Source organism: Wyeomyia smithii, chromosome 2, assembly GCF_029784165.1.
Source record: "Wyeomyia smithii strain HCP4-BCI-WySm-NY-G18 chromosome 2, ASM2978416v1, whole genome shotgun sequence".
Taxonomy (NCBI): Eukaryota; Metazoa; Arthropoda; class Insecta; order Diptera; family Culicidae; genus Wyeomyia; species Wyeomyia smithii.
In genome coordinates, this window is record NC_073695.1 from 162924548 (window position 1) to 162942364 (window position 17817).

At 36.8% G+C, this 17817-nt stretch overlaps 1 protein-coding gene and 1 long non-coding RNA gene across 5 annotated transcripts in view; one reads left to right on the plus strand and one right to left on the minus strand.

Annotated features, from left to right (window-relative positions):
- Positions 1 to 17817, plus strand: part of LOC129726106 (kelch-like protein 18) — a 205762-nt gene that overhangs the window by 93337 nt on the left and 94608 nt on the right. For 3 of the 4 annotated variants that reach the window (XR_008728241.1, XR_008728242.1, XM_055682758.1), the window contains exons 6-8: positions 2985 to 3034; positions 3098 to 3198; positions 3256 to 3430. Coding sequence is in view for 2 of the 4 variants with exons in the window: in XM_055682758.1 (XP_055538733.1) it covers positions 2985 to 3034; positions 3098 to 3198; positions 3256 to 3430 (326 nt within the window). In the remaining 2 variants the exon portion in view is untranslated. The remainder of the gene's footprint in view (positions 1 to 2984; positions 3035 to 3097; positions 3199 to 3255; positions 3431 to 17817) is intronic. The other variant, XM_055682759.1, reaches the window with a different exon arrangement.
- Positions 9061 to 17817, minus strand: part of LOC129726115 (uncharacterized) — a 46292-nt gene continuing 37535 nt past the window's right edge. The window contains exons 2-4 of the long non-coding RNA XR_008728247.1: positions 9797 to 9913; positions 9279 to 9725; positions 9061 to 9224 (exon numbers count right to left, since the gene is read on the minus strand). This is a non-coding gene — a long non-coding RNA (uncharacterized LOC129726115). The remainder of the gene's footprint in view (positions 9225 to 9278; positions 9726 to 9796; positions 9914 to 17817) is intronic.

Here is a 17817-nt window from a genome sequence, read left to right on the forward strand (position 1 = left end):
TGCCACAACCACTTCGCACTGCTCCTTGAGGGCATCCACGACTTCGCATGACTCGGTGACCTCGTCCAGGTATTTAATTTGTAGGGTTACCTGCGACGTGAGTGCCCGAACCTGCACTCTATCTCCAAGCGCCTCTTGGGCCAATGCCCGATAGGCTGGGCCCTTGTTTCTGGCTTCTTTGCGGAGCTCGACGATCATTTCTCCCTTGCGGGATCGGCGGATGCTACGCACATCTGCCCCCAGATCTTTGAGCTTCGCATCGCCTCTCATTGCCTTAAGAACTTCCGAGTACTTTGACTCTTCTGTCTTAAGGATGAGTGCGTCGCCCTTATTTTTAACTTTCTTCGTCGCAGGATTTTTAACCTTTTTTTTTATATATATAGTGGTCTATGTACATTGGTGAGATAAAATCACTTGTTTCGCAAAGAAATTCTTAATTTTATGTATTCCCATGTTAAACCAATTTATAACCTTCATATTAGAACATTTTATTTGAAAGAATCCGTTGAGCAGAATTTTATTCAGAGTTTTTTCGAAAATTACTTCTCTTGAAAAATTTGGTCTATGGCACATAGACCACTCTGTTCCAAAACGGCTCACACAAAACGCCCCCCTCCGATAGCGGATTCCGCCAGACTGTTAATATAGGGACTGTAGTGCTGAGCTGTAGTAGGGGCATATGAAGCTTCTGCATGGAGCATATAATACTGCATCTGGGGCGTTTTGCCCCGGTCAATTGGAAAGCATGCGATTTAATTTTTTTTTTTAATTATGGAGTTGATGTGTAACAGTTATTACAAAACGAAATAGTAGCAGTACATTACCGACTAAGGGCATCTTCAGCGGTGATCCAAATCGTTGTTTTGTTCTATTTTTTTGGAACAAACTCTAATTCACTGCTGCACCGGTGGTGTAAATTTTGTTTTATACCAGATCTCAATTGAAAAAAAAATGAAACTGGTATACGTTTTGGTCTATTTTTGTCACTTTTTGGAACAAGGAATAGATCGTTCTTAAACCCTTTGTACGCTACCAATAGGTGGGTAAAATGTCATATTTTAATTTAATACCTCATTTTTAGCTATTTCCATATAAGCGTTTTGCTAGTGTTGGGGAATAAACAAAACAATGATTTTTTATGACAATTCACAATTCATTTTTGTGGCTTTTCTGAAGAAGAATATGAACAGGTTTGTCGTTTTTGGCTTCATGAAAACCGACCAGCAAAAGGAGGAATTCTGAAAGACCATAACCGTAGGTTCAACTACTTGGTTTGCAACCATCAGCCACCAGGATGACAAATATGTTGGCTGTTTGTTAATCACCTTAATTATAGCGGGATTAGAGGAGACCTTGAGAGGCCAGAAAAATGTTCCTCGAAGACAGTGAACTGAAAACGTTCAAAATGCTGGGATGACATTGCGCATTTCGTCTCGAGCAACTCGAACAAAACTAAATGATCGCTGAGGGGCGTTATGTTTCGTTTTTCGTATTTTTTCGACTTTGCGGGTTAGATGAGCTGCAGGACAAATGACAATGACAGCTCCTTTTTAGCTTGAAGCATAACTGGCAGTATGTGACCTACTCGAAAATAGCGAAAATCGTTCGAATCGAGCTGTGCAATGCCACCCAATATCCTCAAAACCCAACCTAAGTTTAAAGAACTGCAAGATTTTGAAAGATTGATGAGACGAAAACGGAAGATGAACATCTACGCGATCAAATATTTTTCTCTATCCTCCGAAGCCCTACTTGTAGCAGAAATTTTTCGATCATACCAATCCATCCTGAGAAATGTCACTGACGCTCGGGTCAAATCATCAAATCCATAAAGTCTTGTAGATATAAAGTGTCTTGCCAAAGTAATCGTTTAATGTGCGAAAAAATTATCGAATTTCCGTTTGTTGAATATTAAGTGCTTTTTATTATAACAAGTCTCATTAACTGATAGCATGGGGTATTTAATTGTTGACAGTGTGACAGATGTCAGCGGTTTGAAACAACAAGATATACAACACCGGTGCGGAGAACGAAAAGTTGGTCTATATCAGCTGGTTTTATTCAGGTTTCGCTGGTGTAAATCTAGTATAAAGTTGTTTCAAAAATAGACCATCGCTGAAGATGCCCTGAATAGTGTTTCTAACTTAATAAAAGACTTACCTGTGTATCTGTTTGCCCTAGTAAGTTTTCATTGGTCCTTTTTTCTCATGCACATACTTGAAATGAAACATCATACAATAGAAAAATCAAACTCTCATTTAAATTAAAAAGTAAATTAATGAATCATTACAATATAATTGAAATGATCAAATGATGGGAAAAAAGTTTTATTCTGTGCAGTGGATCCGTAGCGAGATGAGGATTCGTTGACATGCAACCGACCAATTCAAGTGTTTCCATGATATACTGAACGGAGAATGCTTTTGCAGTTATGGTTAATAGTTGAACTTAAACCCAGTAAGCAAAGCAAAGCAAAGCCTTGGTGCTACATTCCGATTCGGAACTTGATCTTCTGTTTATTATACACAGACTTCGCAGCCAACTGTTTGATGTACAGGACAATTGCGGGGCTAGCGCTACGATCCTACTGACACTAACAGTCTCTCCCGAGCCGAGACTCGAACCTACGACGACTGGCTTGTTAGGACAGCATCGTACCTCGAGACCAACTGGAAGGTCTTAAACCCAGTGTTAGTGTTAAATTGACGAGTTGCATGATATCTTACTTTTGAAGAAAATTAATCATTTCAGATTCAATACCATCATTTGTAGTAAAATTAATATCTAAAATTTCTTTTAAATAGTGGCTTGCCACGAGGGGGCTAGACAAGATTAAGGGTAAATAAAATGAATGCAAAACCCGCTAACGGTTGTGTTTAGGTGATATCATTAGCCTAAGGCTGACAACCGCTCACTCTGATGTTGACTTAGGATTTAATTAATTGATATCGGTTCTTAGATGTTATTTCACATTTCCTTTGTAGGCTTTCAACTGTTGAAGTGTACGACCCTTTACAGAAAAAATGGAGTCAAGGTAGGATTACTTTTCAAAGTCTTTTTATTCACCCGCATTGATCATATAATTTGGCCCTACAAGGAAAAGCAATGCGATGCAAGAGAAGTGCGGTTGGTGTGGCTGCGTTAGACGATTTAGTGTACGTCTGTGGAGGTTATGATGGTGTAACAAGCTTGAGTACAGTAAGATCTATCAAACAAACAAAATTTACCAACGATTAGTTTTATGCTCATTTTTAGGTAGAATGTTATTCTCCAAAATCAGATTCCTGGACGACAGTAGCGCCAATGATGAAATACAGATCAGCAGGAAAGCTTTTGTTCTATTCTAGTGGCAAAAATTTAAATAATGTTTGTTTTTTTTTTTTATGTTTAGGAGGAGTAGCACCGTTGGGTGGATATGTATATGCATTAGGTAAGTAACCGTAATTATTGTACAATCATACGTCGATATAAGGCAACTTTTTTGTTACCTTATATCGAGAAACGTTATATCGAAGCACGGATTTTTTTTTCATCGATTCAATGTTCTTGATGGTTACTCAAAGGTGCGCAAAAACTTATTTCCCCTAGCAGTATATATAAACCTGTCGTATGCCCCTTTAAGACCGTTTTCGTAAACAAACGTAATCAGTTACAAAACATTCAAAAAATGCCTATTTTACCCCATTTTACGATACTTATTGGTTTTAAAACTTACTAAAACATTATTTCGAAACATTATACACCACAGAATCATTGCTGTACTTTAATTTTAAGATATTTAAAAAAGTTACGTCACATCGAAGTAAAGAAAAAGCAAAGCCCGATTCCGAACTTGGCCTTCTGTTCATTTATACACAGACTTCGAAGTCGACTGTTAAGAGTACAGGACAATTGCGGGGCTGGCGCTACGATCCTACTGACAACTAACAGTCTCTACCAAGGATGGAAAAACTCGTATCGCATAACAATCATTCGGGTATCATTTCTGAACGTGCTATTTATAAGCTTTCAATCCTAGCAAACCATCGCTATTAAAAGTTACACATTCTCAAGCTTGCAAGAGACAACTTAGAGCAAAGAAATATATGGTAGCTTTCTTTGATGATTTTGTTTCAGTAATGCCTGCTTTAGGCGGAGCGAGCAACATATAGCGAGTGTTTCACGAAAGAATCGTAAACGATTGCACTCAAGCGATCGCAATGATTCTTTCAAATGTTGGTTGCTTGTAGGCGTAATTCGGCTACTACACGTCGTGCTTTCACCGTGATATACCACGATGATTCTTGGTGATTTTAAGTATAAGATGCTAATGCACCATGCTACAATTTCCGTAAGCATTGTTGATACCTATTTGCTCCGGCAAGCAAACAATTGAACGCAATCTAACGTTCATTTGGATTCATAATTTTGTATCACTGGCGATAATATCTCAAAGCTTCTCGCGATAATGTTGAATGCAAGTGAACTTGGATACAATAAATACTATCGTGTTTGAATCATTCAGTCTCCTTCTGTGGTATTCGGAACACTTAGAAGCGAAAAACAATCAGCAGCGTTTCTATGGAAAACTTGTACGCGAGTGGAAATAGTTGAACGATAACTGATAAATCAAAGAACACATTTGCATGAAATATTGCCAGTGAGTGAACTTTTCCATGCTTGGTCTCTACCGAGCCGAACCTAAGACGACTGGCTTGTTAGGCCAGCATTGTACCTCAAGACCATCTGGGAGATTCATCGAGACTTTCATATCGAAGTAAAAGTTACGTTATATCGAGGTACCTTATATCGAAGTAGGACTGTATTATACATTTCGTTGAAAAAAAATTTCAGAGTCGTATTGTGAATTTCTTATAAACATAATAGATTTTCAAATGAAGTTTTGTTTTACAGAAAAGTACAGGTTGTAGTAGGCTCCACCACAAATTTCAGAAACATCGTTCATCAAGAATTTTTTAAATTCAACTTTTTTAAAGTCTATTGAACTCCCTGTTGACCAAAGGATCTGCTAATTTGAACAAATTGCAGGAGCGCTCCGGATCCCCCACCGATGATATTTTCCGATGCGGAACACAAAGATCCTGTACGCACGGTCACTCGATTGTGCAAAATTACGTCTAAACGGAGATTTGATTAAGTATAATCAACTCACCGTTAGCCTAACTTCCATCTGCTCTCCCGCTTTTTCCTAACCCTCTAGTGCCCAAGTTAATTTTTAGAGGTTTAACTGAAGCCCGTCTGAAGGCGGCACTGGGCACTAGAGGGTTAAGCCATTCTATGGCCATTTCATTCTATTTGAATGAAAGCTTTAGTGACCAGGAGAGCTAAGAGCGGCGATTAATTAATGCTCTCGATCTCTGAACTCACATGCAGGTGACCTTTTTGCAGTTTTGTCACCCAAGCCAAGCGGAAGACTTGGCTACAAATGTAAGCAAGTTCTAACTTACTTCTATGAAACGGCTGAAAGCTGTGTTCTAGTGGTGTTTGCTAGCTTCATGGAATGAATCCGGTAGAAGACCGGCTTCTTCTCGGGTTCTAAATATGCCACTTAATGTGACGGAACCCTGTAGCGGTTACAAAATAAATGTTGCATTGTCATTTTTCACTATTTACTGTGCGCATTTATATCAAATTTGAAAGACCTTCTCCATCTACTGGTCTGGTTTCAGCAAGAATGGTTTAGCTTTCTAAATGCATCCGTTTACAAGTTGTTTTAAATTCATGTTTAGAAAATTGTAGGTAAAATAATTTTTATAAATTTCAAATTTTTCGTTTATTTTCTGATTTTCTTAACTTGAATTTTTAAATTTTTATTTGAAAATGTCTAAGGCGTCATCCACAAAGGACTTTTATGAATTTTCGACCCCCTTTCCACCCATAGTAAGAGTTCGTGAAATTTAATCCTTTTCATAAATCTTATGTTTCTTTCTAAGGAAAAATGTTATTTTTTCGAAAAAGTAGCATATTCGTAGAAAATAAAAACACTTTACCAATTCAGCTCATAGCATATAAATATTCAACATGGAAACACAATTGAAAACAGGAAAAAACGCATATTTTCTTGTTAAACCAATCTACTAATCCATGGAGTGGATTCTTCTTAGTTCACTTTAGATTCCTCATAAAGTATAATCCTCAAAAACTCACTTAAAAGCACTAAATTTGATACAGTCGGGCATCTGCACTCGATAACTCTTTCATTTCAATCACCTCACCTCAGAAAACAAAATCCGCGCATTGGTCTATACGGCTACAACGGGACTCGTTCAGCAGCCAACCAAAGTTTTTTTCATCACTAGCGGACCACTTTTTGTTTTAACCACTTAACAAAATCAGTCACTACACTAAGAATACTTAAATTTTTGAAATGTTCACCTCAAATTTCCTAAAACAAGCTTGAATTAGCAGAAATATATGAGATGAATTTCTACAATTCCTAAATTTCAACTGTATAGAGGATTTATTTATTACGTGTTTCCGATTAGGGGCCATCCACATACCACGTGGACAGATTTTTAACGATTTTGAACCACCCCCCCCTCCCCCTCCGTGGACAACTGCCCATATAAATTCCAAAAAAATTGTATGGACCGTGGACATTAGCCAACCCCCCCCCCCCCTGAAGCTGTCCACGTGGCATGTGGATGGCCCCTTACGAGTTTGCTTTTTGTGCTATAAGACAAATGCGGTAAATGGGAAATCGTGTGCGGTTGAGGAAAGTGCTATAATATCGCATTTTAGTCAGTTTTCGGTGGCGGAGCGCGTATTCCGCAAGTGCATACAGTAGGTCTGTGTGAGTGAGCGCAAGATGGACTGTAAAAAAAGAGAACTGCGAGTGCAGGAAGATCGTTGCTCGTCCGTGCGACGCTTCTTCACTAACACCATATGATTCAGATAAAAAGAATCGAGATAAGTATTAGTTTAATTTGATAAGCAAGAGGAAAAATTCTTTTATTTTTGTGACGAGGGATGCCATATCTCAATCTGTATTTTAAATTTCAAAATCTACAGATTTTCGGTTTAAAAATTGTATAAGATCTGGATAGGAATTAGTATGTTTTTGCTAATGTCTGGATGTAAAATCTGTATACATATACCTGTTTAGGAATTTTGTTCAGAATTCTGTATTTTACAGGTTGGTCTGTGTTTGTGGCATCCATGCCTGTGACCGCAGCTTCGTGGAGGCCGGTTTTGAGATTTTTTTTCTCACGACCAATTGGGCCGATGCGGCGCGGACTGCATTTAAACGGCTCGGGATGTGTTTTGATGCGCGTCACTTTTCATTGTTGATTCTATTCCCTCAAGTGAGAAGAGACGCTGTTAGCATCGCATCCTTCTCGGTATGGTATCGGCCTTGCAGTGCGTGCTGAAACTTAAGGGTGTAGACTAGAGGATTGTCGCGAGTTCGTAATTTCTTCTGTTTTTGTTTCTCTTTCTCTTTGCAATCATCCACACATACACACATCCTTTTTCGTTCGATTCAAACGGCGGGCGGTGTCCAAGCGAGGGAGAGTTTCGTTCTTTCTGCAGCTTCGCATAGGCTGATTTTGGAGCTCGCTTGCGTGATCGCAGTTTATGTAAGGATGATCGGGTTTATTAGCGAATTACTTTATTCCACCAGCTCACCTCGTTTTGACCTGAAAGCGCACTAACTGCTGTCAAAACCCTTCTTTATTCGCTCGATCTTGACCCAGTTTTGACCTGGAAGCGCTTGCAAAACAGACAGGTTCGCACTGTGATTTTTGTCAGTTTTGCGAGTGGGTTCACCAATACTATTACATCGTATCTGTCAAAACGGTCAAAACACGCGGGTGATGCTGAAAACAAAAGAAAAATGTGTTGTCGTCTGTGCAGTGAAATCATGGAACGCAGAGAGAAATAATTGCTGCAGCAAAGGTATTTGTTATGGAATTTTTGGAATCGGATTTAGATTTGGATTCCGAGTTCGAAAGTGCTTTAATCAGAATTTTCAGTAAGCCATCGAAAACAAGCAGGAGTCGGGTGGCGAATTTTGTCATCGACGTAGTGGAAAAATATACGGATGCGTTTGTTATTGTTGCTGTTTTTCAAGCTGCAAAGCCAAAACACGACCAAAACAGAAATCTTTTAATGTCGGCAATAATATCAAAAATGATTTGTTCTTGTTGTATTTAGGATTGGCATCCGCAATACAAGAGCTACCGATCGGATAACATTTTTTTCACGCTTCTGGATCCGAGTTGCATCCAAGTTGCGACCGATGGAATATACGTAAAGCTGTCATAAGTTGAAAACAGACTGAAATCAGCTGATCGCAACTGTCTCGTGGATTGTCTTATTTATGTTTACATTGCACATGGTCTCACGCACACCAACGCAAGGCTTTAGATCGTAGATCGAGATCGTTTTTTTATTCCACCCGAAAGTTGGCACTAACCCCGTGGAATAAAGAAATTTGCTATATGTGTTTGCTATGTTTAGTTTTTTATTTTGCGTTATATCGAGTTGTCCCATCACTCATGTGCGCAGTGGACTGACGTCGGTAGGAATACTTTACATACCATGCCTGCGTCGCCAGTTAGCCGTTTCGGAATCAATTGGATTATTCTTTTTTTTTTGTTTTGTTTTTAGCAGATGCGTATTTGGCTGCATTGCCTACAGTATACACAGAAAACTAAATTTACCCAAAATTAAGTTCTTTTTACTCAATTCGGACCATTACTGCAGCTACCTAAAATTAGGTTAAATGCAGAGTACCCAAAATTGGGTAATCCGGTATGAACTACAAGTTGGGTTAAAAGTACTCAACAATGAGTTCAGGGTTTCTAGTAAAAATTACCCAAAATTAAGTTCAAACTACCCAACTCAAGCATTGAAAATTCCTGCAGAAAAAATAGAAAAATTTCGGTTTTTTTTTTAAATAAAAATCAAAATATTAAGAATAATAATTATACCATTATTTATTAACGAGTCAGCGATATAATTTAAATAAAATATAAACAATTCACTGTATTGGGCTGTTTTATATATGTTATATAAACAATTCACTGTATTGGGCATACCTTCACAGCCAGTTCCGGAGCCGGAGATTTCACCGTCGCAACTAAGTCACGGAACGACACTCGCGACATCTTCGTGCTTTTCGCCAAGCAGTTTGTATTTATTGTACGAATTCTCCATATTCTTTGAAGGAATTTCGACCACCTGCTGAACCATTTGCACCAATCTTTTGAACGCATTAAAATCTAAAACGAAAACAAATTAGTAAATAGCCAGATTATCAACCTCGTAAGTCCTACTTTTTAGTTTTCATCAGATAATCCTCGCGAAAGGTGTTCTAAATGGCACGACCCTTGTTGATATGCAACTCGTACGTTGAATAACGTATCCCAGATTGAGTCCGATTGCCGCAATTTAGCCGAATTTTATCCAGGCCGGACATTTTACGGCGAATGTAAGGATATCATTAAAAAGCATGAATGTAAAGAAAAACTACACACTTGCAAAGCATGAACCAGAGATTTCACATAGTTATCGTAATTGTACTTGTCCTCTTGAATTTTAAACAGCAATTTTAAATACTGTTTGATCTGGCTGGCTTCATCATCGTACTCCCTGACGTCACTATCAGACGAGCAGGAACCGACGCAGGCGGCTTTTGATAATGATCCCTTCATTTCATTTCGGCATCAAACAACGTGCGGTTCGGCATTGGCAAACTTCTCAACATGAAAATGTATCGTAACCTGTTAAGAATGAAATACTATTAAAAAGAATTAAAGATAGATAAATAAAAGTGAGTTTTTTCGATACATACCTCTATCCATTTTATCTGGGGAAATGCGAGTATCCACGTTATCGCGTGGTTCAATCTGAATCCTGATTTCTCGGTTTGTAAGATGTTTTCCATTTCTTAGGGCCTCTCGTGCATGTTCTAAAAAGGAAAAAAAGGCAATAGGTTTAATAAAATCATTCATATTCGTTACAAAAAAGGAGCTTTCTAAACAGGCCTCTCAGACCATCTAAACATATAAAAATGCAGTTCTGTCTGTCTGTCTGATCCTTATAGACTTGGAAACTACTGGACCGATCGGCGTGAAAATTTGTATGTAGGGATTTTAGGGGCCGGGGAAGGTGACTAAGATAGTTTGAGACCCCTCCCCCTTCTGGAAGGGAGGGGTCCCATACAAATGAAACACAAATTTCTGCAAAACTCGAGAACCAATCAAGCAAATGGAACCATATTTGGCATTTGAAGGTTTGTGGGAGCAAGAAATATTTCCATGGTGGTATGACACCCCTCCACACAATTTCTGCACAACTCGAGAACTAATTAAGCAAATGGAACTAAATTTGTCATGTGAAGGTTTTTGGAAGCAAGAAATATTTTCATGGTGGTTTAACACCCCTCCCTCTTTTTGAAGGGAGGAGTCTCATACAAGTAAAACTCAAATTTCTTCACAACTCGAGAACTTATCAAGCAAATGGAACCGAATTTGAAGAGTGGAACTTTTTGGAAGCACGAAATAGTTTCGAGGTGGATTGACATCCCTTCCTTTTTTGAAAGGGAGGGGTCTCATTCAAATGAAACACAAATATCTGCACAACTCGAGAACGAATCAAGCAAATGCACAGTGTTTTATTTTGCTGATTTCGTGCGAAAAATTAATAGCATCTTCAAATTTGATTTTAGTGATATACTTTATTCGGAAAAGTTTTGATGTTTTTTATTGTGCTTCTTTTAAAATGTACGATTTGAAGATTAATTCACCTAGAAGTGATATGGAAAATTTATTTTTTCCGGACAATGAGATAAACAGCTAGTGTCTTCAGAAAAGTTGTGGCAAATGGTTTCTGGGGCAAAATGGTTACCGTTTCCACTAGTACCAAGTAACAAGGTCTTGGTACTATCTACCGTCGAGCGTGCATAAAGTACTTATGCACGGATCGGTGGTTATCGAACACTTTTTGGTCCCTTTTGGACAGCTGTCAGAGGAAGCACAAGAGGCAAAAAATAAAGAGTGGAAACGGTAAACATTCACTCACGTTCTTAATCCATTCGGTGATTTATTTTTTAATTAACAGATATCGAGAATACCACACCCGAAAAATATCTAGAAAGAGTGCGAATGAGGATCTCATGCACTGGTTGCTGGTTTCTTCGGATCCAATGATGACGGAAGCTCGAGGTTGGCCAAAACTTAATACGAAAGAGTTGTCAGAAGATGCTAAAACTCTTCTAGTTCAATTCGAACATGGCAGTGGAGAAGAAAACGAAGAATAAACTGAAAAAATACGATTTTTGATTCACTTTAGATGATGTCATGCGTTGAACTTTGACCAAAAATTCATATTTTTTGTTATAACTCTTTCCCATGATTTTCTATATTTTTATGACCTTCTAGAAAATTACGCGATTTTATTGGATTTATATTTTTGCTGAATATTGGAAAACGCAATATTTAGAAATAAAAAAGTTATTTGATAAAGTCAGAATTTTCATGCAAAAGATTTTTTTCATTGAAACAATCGAAAAGACTCTATTAGACAAATGATTTATATTCTTTTGGAAGTAGAATAGACATGCTTTCAGAAAATCATACAGTTATCTGCGTATTTTTGCGTACGGCTGAGTAATTTGAAGTTGAACTAACCCTTGAAAAACCGTTAAAGGTTGAGTAACTTTTTTATTTTGAACCATAGCTAGATCAAATGTTAAGCAAAAAGGTGTATTTCTGTTTGATTAATAATTTTGCAGAAGGTATAAAATATGTAGAAAATCCAGGAAAAAAGTTATATTTAAAAATATGATTTGGGTGAACTTTGCATATAAAACTTTTGATATCTTTTTTAACATAAGAGATAGAAATCCAATACCTTCGCCAAAGCCGCTAGTGAAACCATTTGCCACAACTTTTCTGAAGACACTAGCTGTCTATCTCACTGTCCTGAAAAAATAAATTTTCCATATCACTTCTAGGTGAGTTAATCTCTAAATCGTACATTTTAAAAGAAGCACAATAAAAAACATAAAAACTCTTCCGAATTAAGTATATCACTAAAATCAAATTTGAAGACGCTTTTAATTTTTCGCATGAAATCAGCAAAATAAAACACTGTGAAATGGAACCAAATTTGGCATCTGAACGTTTGTAGGAGCAAGAAATATTTCCATGGTGGTTTGACACCCCTCCCTCTTTTTGAAGGAAGGGTCTCATACAAACGAAACACAAATTTCTGCACAACTCGAGAACTAATCAAGCAAACGAAACCAAATTTGGCATGTGAAGGTTTTTGGAAGCAAGAAATATTTCCATGGTGGTACGACACCCCTCCCTCTTTTGAAAGGGAGGGGTCTCATAAAAATGGAACACTAATTTTTGCACATCACGAGAACTAATCAAGCAAATGGAACCGAGTTTGGCATGTGAAGGTTTTTGTGAGCAAGAAGTATTTCCATGGTGATTCGACACCCCTCCCTCATCAGAAAAAGAGGGGTCATATACAAATGAACAACTTTCTGCACAACTCGAGACCTAATTAGGCAAATTGAACTAAATGTGGCATGTAGAGGTTTTCGTGAGCAAGAAATATTTTCATGGTTGTTTGACACCCCTTCTTTTTATGGAAGAGAGGGGTTCGAATGAAACACACATTTTTGCACAACTCGAGAACTAATCAAGCAAACGAAACCAAATGTGGCATGTGAAGGTTTTTTTGAAGCAAGGCATCTTTCAATGGTGGTTCGACACCCTTCTCCTTCTGAAGGAAAGGGGACCTTTAAAAGTGAAACACAAATTTCTGCACAACTCGAGAACTAATCAAGAAAATGGAACCAAACTTGGCACGTGAAGGTTTTTAGGAACCATAAATGTTTCTATGATAGTTTGACACTCCTTCCTTTTCTGGAAGGGATAGGGAGAGGGAAGGATCCCATACAAATGAAGCAGACATTCCACCCAATTTCTCCGAAAAACAGCCTGAAATAATCGGGATGATGCACAATCGCCAAAAATTGACGTCAGACGCTATTTTTGAATGCAAGATGGAAGCTTCTGGCTTCTGGAAAATAGCCAAAAATGGCCGAAGACCATCCAACATCGGTATTTCTGGAACCATAATAATGACTAGAGGCCAGAAACTGATACCACATGTCATTTCGAAATCCAAGATGGCGACCTACAGTGTTTGGAAAACAGCCGACAATGACCAAATACATACTAATATGGGTATTGCCGAAATCGGGATAATGCATAGAAGCAAAAAATCGACCCCAGACATTTTGAATTTTAAGAAGGCGACTTCCGATTTCTGGAAAACAGCCAAAAATGGCTAAAAACCACGCAATATTGGTATTTCCGAAATCTAAACGATGCATAGCAGCAAAAATCGACCGCAGGCATGATTTTGAATTTTAAGATGGCGGTCTCTGGAAAACAGCCGAAAATGATCAAATACCGTCCAATATACTGCCGCTCCAAGCATAACTGTCCCATATTATGTGCAAACCTTATGGACGCTGGGACAGTTATGCTTGGAACGGCAGTATAGGTGTTTCCGAAATCGGGATGATGCACAGGAGCAAAAAATCGACCCTACATCCCGTTTCAATTATAAGATGGCAGCTTCCAGTGTTCGGAAAACAGCTGAAAAATTACCAAACACCATCCAATATGGGCGTTTCCGGTACGTTAATGATACATAGAAGCAAAACATCAACCGCAGGTATCATTTTGAATTCTAATATGGCAGCTTCCGGTTTCTGGAAAACAGCCCAAAATGACTAATTACCACCCAATATAGGTATTCCTAAAACCTGAATGATGCATAGCAGCAAAAATCGACCACAGGCGTGATTTTGAATTCTAAGATGGCGACTTCCGGTGTCTGGAAAACAGCCAAAAATGACCAAATGCCACTCAATATGGGTATCTCCGGAACCAGAATGATGCACAGAAGCGCAAAATTGATCTCCAACACCACTTTAAATTCCAAGATAGCGACTTCTGGTTTTTTAAAAACAGCCGAAAGTTACCAAATACCACCCAATACGGATATATCCGAAAACCAAAAATCTATCTAAAACACCGTTTCAAAATCTGAGATAGCGACTTCTGGTGTTCGTGAAACAGCCGATAATGACCAAATCGGGATGCTGCAAACTCAAGAAAGCGACCCCAGATACAATTTTAAATTCTAAGATGGCGACTTTCGGCTTCTGGAAAACAGCCGACTGACCGATTATCACCCAATATGGGTCTTCCTAAAACCAGAATGATGCCCATAGGTTCGATATTGACTCCACATCCCATTTTGAAATACATGATGACGACTTCATGTTTCTGGAAAACAGCTGAAAATTACCGAATACCAATCAAAACAGGTATTCACAGAATTAATGTGATGTACAGAAGCCTAAACGCGTGAATGTTTTCATTCCGATAAAACCAATCATTTCAAATGTTTTGTTCTTTTAGTTATAACGTATCTAATATCCGATGCGTCATGCGTTTGCAGACTATAAACATATCGCAAAATCAATCTTTAAATGTATGAGGAATCAATTTAGAATGTTAAAAATTTTCTAATGAAGAAAACAAATGGACGGGGCGAAGTTTGCCGGGTCAGCTAGTCTGTTATAGATATGAAACGACTCAGTTTCATTTCGTTAGCCATGCCTGGACCGGTTTGAACGCTTGCGGTTGCCTTTGAAAGGTCTTGTGCTGTATTTCGATCCGAAGGATCTTTCAAAAGTTTCGTAACAAAGTGTAGGTCGATATACTATTTCGATTTTTTCAGCAACAGCTGTACCGATTTTGGTCCCCTGAGTTGCATGAAACGTATTTCTATCACTTTTACTTTTTTTATAACGAGTTGAATTAATGAACTACAATAATAAATTAGAATTAACACTTCATCAGAGGCCCTTAGTACTATCATTTAGGAAAATGATTGGCGAATGGCAGACCAAACTAATCGTTACCTGATAATGAATGTATTCAAGTATTTACCTCTTTCATTGTTTCAGAGCTAATTGTAGTGTTTTCCTAACGAGGGAAATTCGCCTAAAATGCTTGCAGCCATTACTGTTTTTTATGCCAAGATGAATATCTTTGCTTACAAACGATTCATTTTTCGAAGCAGCGCTTCGAATTTCGTTTACACTTGTGCAATTCCACGAAAAAAAACGGGCAACCAATTTTATCGACTATTTTTGATTTTGCTGAAACTTAGCATAGACGATTTATTTTTCGAACCTCGAATCATTTTTGATAAGCTATGTTAAAACGCTATATTGGTGTTGATGATTACAACTATTTTTTGAGCAAAAACGGTTTGTTTGATCGATGTGTTGGCTTCAGCAAAGTTGTAGATATTAATTTAGTCTTTCCGAAAAAAATACACTATTGAAAAAATTTATTTTAATGTTTTTTTTTTTCATAAAAAACTACCAGACAAATGGAAAAAATTAGAGCCAAAACGGTTTATTCAATCAGTAAAATATTTTCAGCAAAGCTGTAGACCGTAATTTTGTGCTTCCGGGAAAATATACATTGTGAGAAAAAAGGGTATCTTTTGTAAAAACCCAAAAATGTAATTAAAAATCATATATCTCAAAACACTCGCTTTTTATAAATTTTTTTTTCTACAAAAACTACACGTTATGAGCTAACTGAAAATATATTCAACTAAATTTGGAGAAAATGAAAAATAAAAAAAAAATCTAATCAAATGAAACATCAAATGAAACAAACTTTTTTTCAGACTTTTTTCGGTTTTTTACAGTGTATATTTTTTTAAGAACAAAATTATTATTTACAACTTTGCCGAATATACAATACCGATCAAACAAACCGTTCAGATGCTAAAAATATACTTTTTATCATAATTAGACAATCCGCGCGGAACATAGTCTCAAAACTTGATGTCCTGGGTTTTGTGCTGACAGAAATCAAAAATCGCGACTATTTCCTTTTTACTATTTGCTATTTCCTGTGCTGAGTCTTTTCAATAATAAAAATATTTTTAGCATCTAAACGGTTTGTTTGATTGGTATTTTTTGTATTATTTCACAACTTAAAATTTTTTTTTATTTTTTATTTCTCCATGTTCAGTTGAACATTTTTAGTTAGCTTATAACGTGTAGCTTTTGTGGAAAAAAGTTAGGTTCATAGAGAGTGAGTGTTCAGAGATGTTCATTTTTTAATTATATTTTTGTTTTTTTTTCAAAACCGTACCCTTTTTTCTCACAGTGTATATTTTTTTTGGAAGCTCAAATTTACTGTCTACAACTTTGCTGAACATATCGCACTAATCAACAAAACCGTTTTGGCTTTAATTTTTTTCCATTTTTTTGGGAAACTTCACCTTTTTCGTTTCTCATTTCTCCATGATCGGACAGCCATCAATGTTTAGCATGTCTTTTGTAGTTTTTATGAAAAAAAATCAGATTTTTCAAAAATGAGCTTTTTAGATAATTGATTTTGAATGTTTGTTTCAACTGTTTTTTTAATAGTGTATTTTTTCGGAGATACAAAATTGTTTTCTACAACTTTGCCGAAGATGTCACGCCGATCAAACAAACCGTTTTTGTTTTAAACATATTTGTAATCATCAATACCTGGGAGGGAGAAACGGATACGAAGCTGTGTGAGCGTCAAAATGAACCAGAATGAGCTGTCATTGACTGTCAATTTGAACCAAGGAAAAAAAGCATTTTTTTTTGCAATGAGTATTGTTATAACAAAACGGTATCACGTTGCTCGAAAATATATTCTTCGCAAACAGTTTTTGTATTCATTGTCGTTTTACAAAATATTTTGATTTGTTTTGACGTGAAATAATAAATTTCATAATCTTTAAGTAACAATCATGCTAGTGTATTGCGATTATCAAACTTGCGCTTCTTTGGATTTAAGGCTTTGCTTACAATTTTGAACACACTTCATCACGGTCGAACTCAAAACTTCGAAGAAACTTTTATACAATGGCAAATTTAAAAAAAAAACACAGACTCGGAAAATTAGTCTGTAAAATTTGCACATTTAGTATTCCTTATGTTTCTAAAAACTTCGTTTGAGTCATGCATGTGTTACAGCAAGAAGATAGTTACACGCTATCAGAAAACGACGCATGTGCGTGTTCTCTGTTTTGAGTGTAGTATTCGTTTCTCCCTCCCAGATCAATACCTTCCCTACATAGCATTTCAAAAATGATGGTTCAAAAAAATAAACCAATAGCACAAAATGGCATCTTTTGCCCATACAAACTTCGATGCAAAGTTTCAGCCAAATCGAAAATGACAATTTAAAAAATATATGAAAACTGGTACATTATTGGTGGAATTGTTCCTTGGCGATATTGTGCCTGTAATGCTCTTTTTTGTTCAAGAACCATTCATTTGACACGGAACAAGCGTAATTTTACTTCCTCAAAAACCAAATCCCAAGAAAGTCTCTCAAATTCAACAATACCTACACTGTTATAATGAATGATTTTGTCTTATTTATTTCTAATTAAATCAAATTTATTATATGAATCTTTCTCTAAAAATAAAATGTGTGAAAAGTCATTTTTGATTTTTTGGTTGACAAGTTATTTCATTTACCTACCAACAATTACATTCACTGTATCACGAAGACAGCTAATATACGTATTTGTTGAGTTGAAAATGAAAAATATCTTCTAACAATATTGAAATATAATATATTGATTCTGGATAAACCTTAGTAAATGGACAAAAAATTCAAAAAATTTTTTGTTCATTACTCTTATTCTTTTATAATTTTTTTACATTTACATTTTACATTTACATTTACATTTTTAGCAACTTACTCT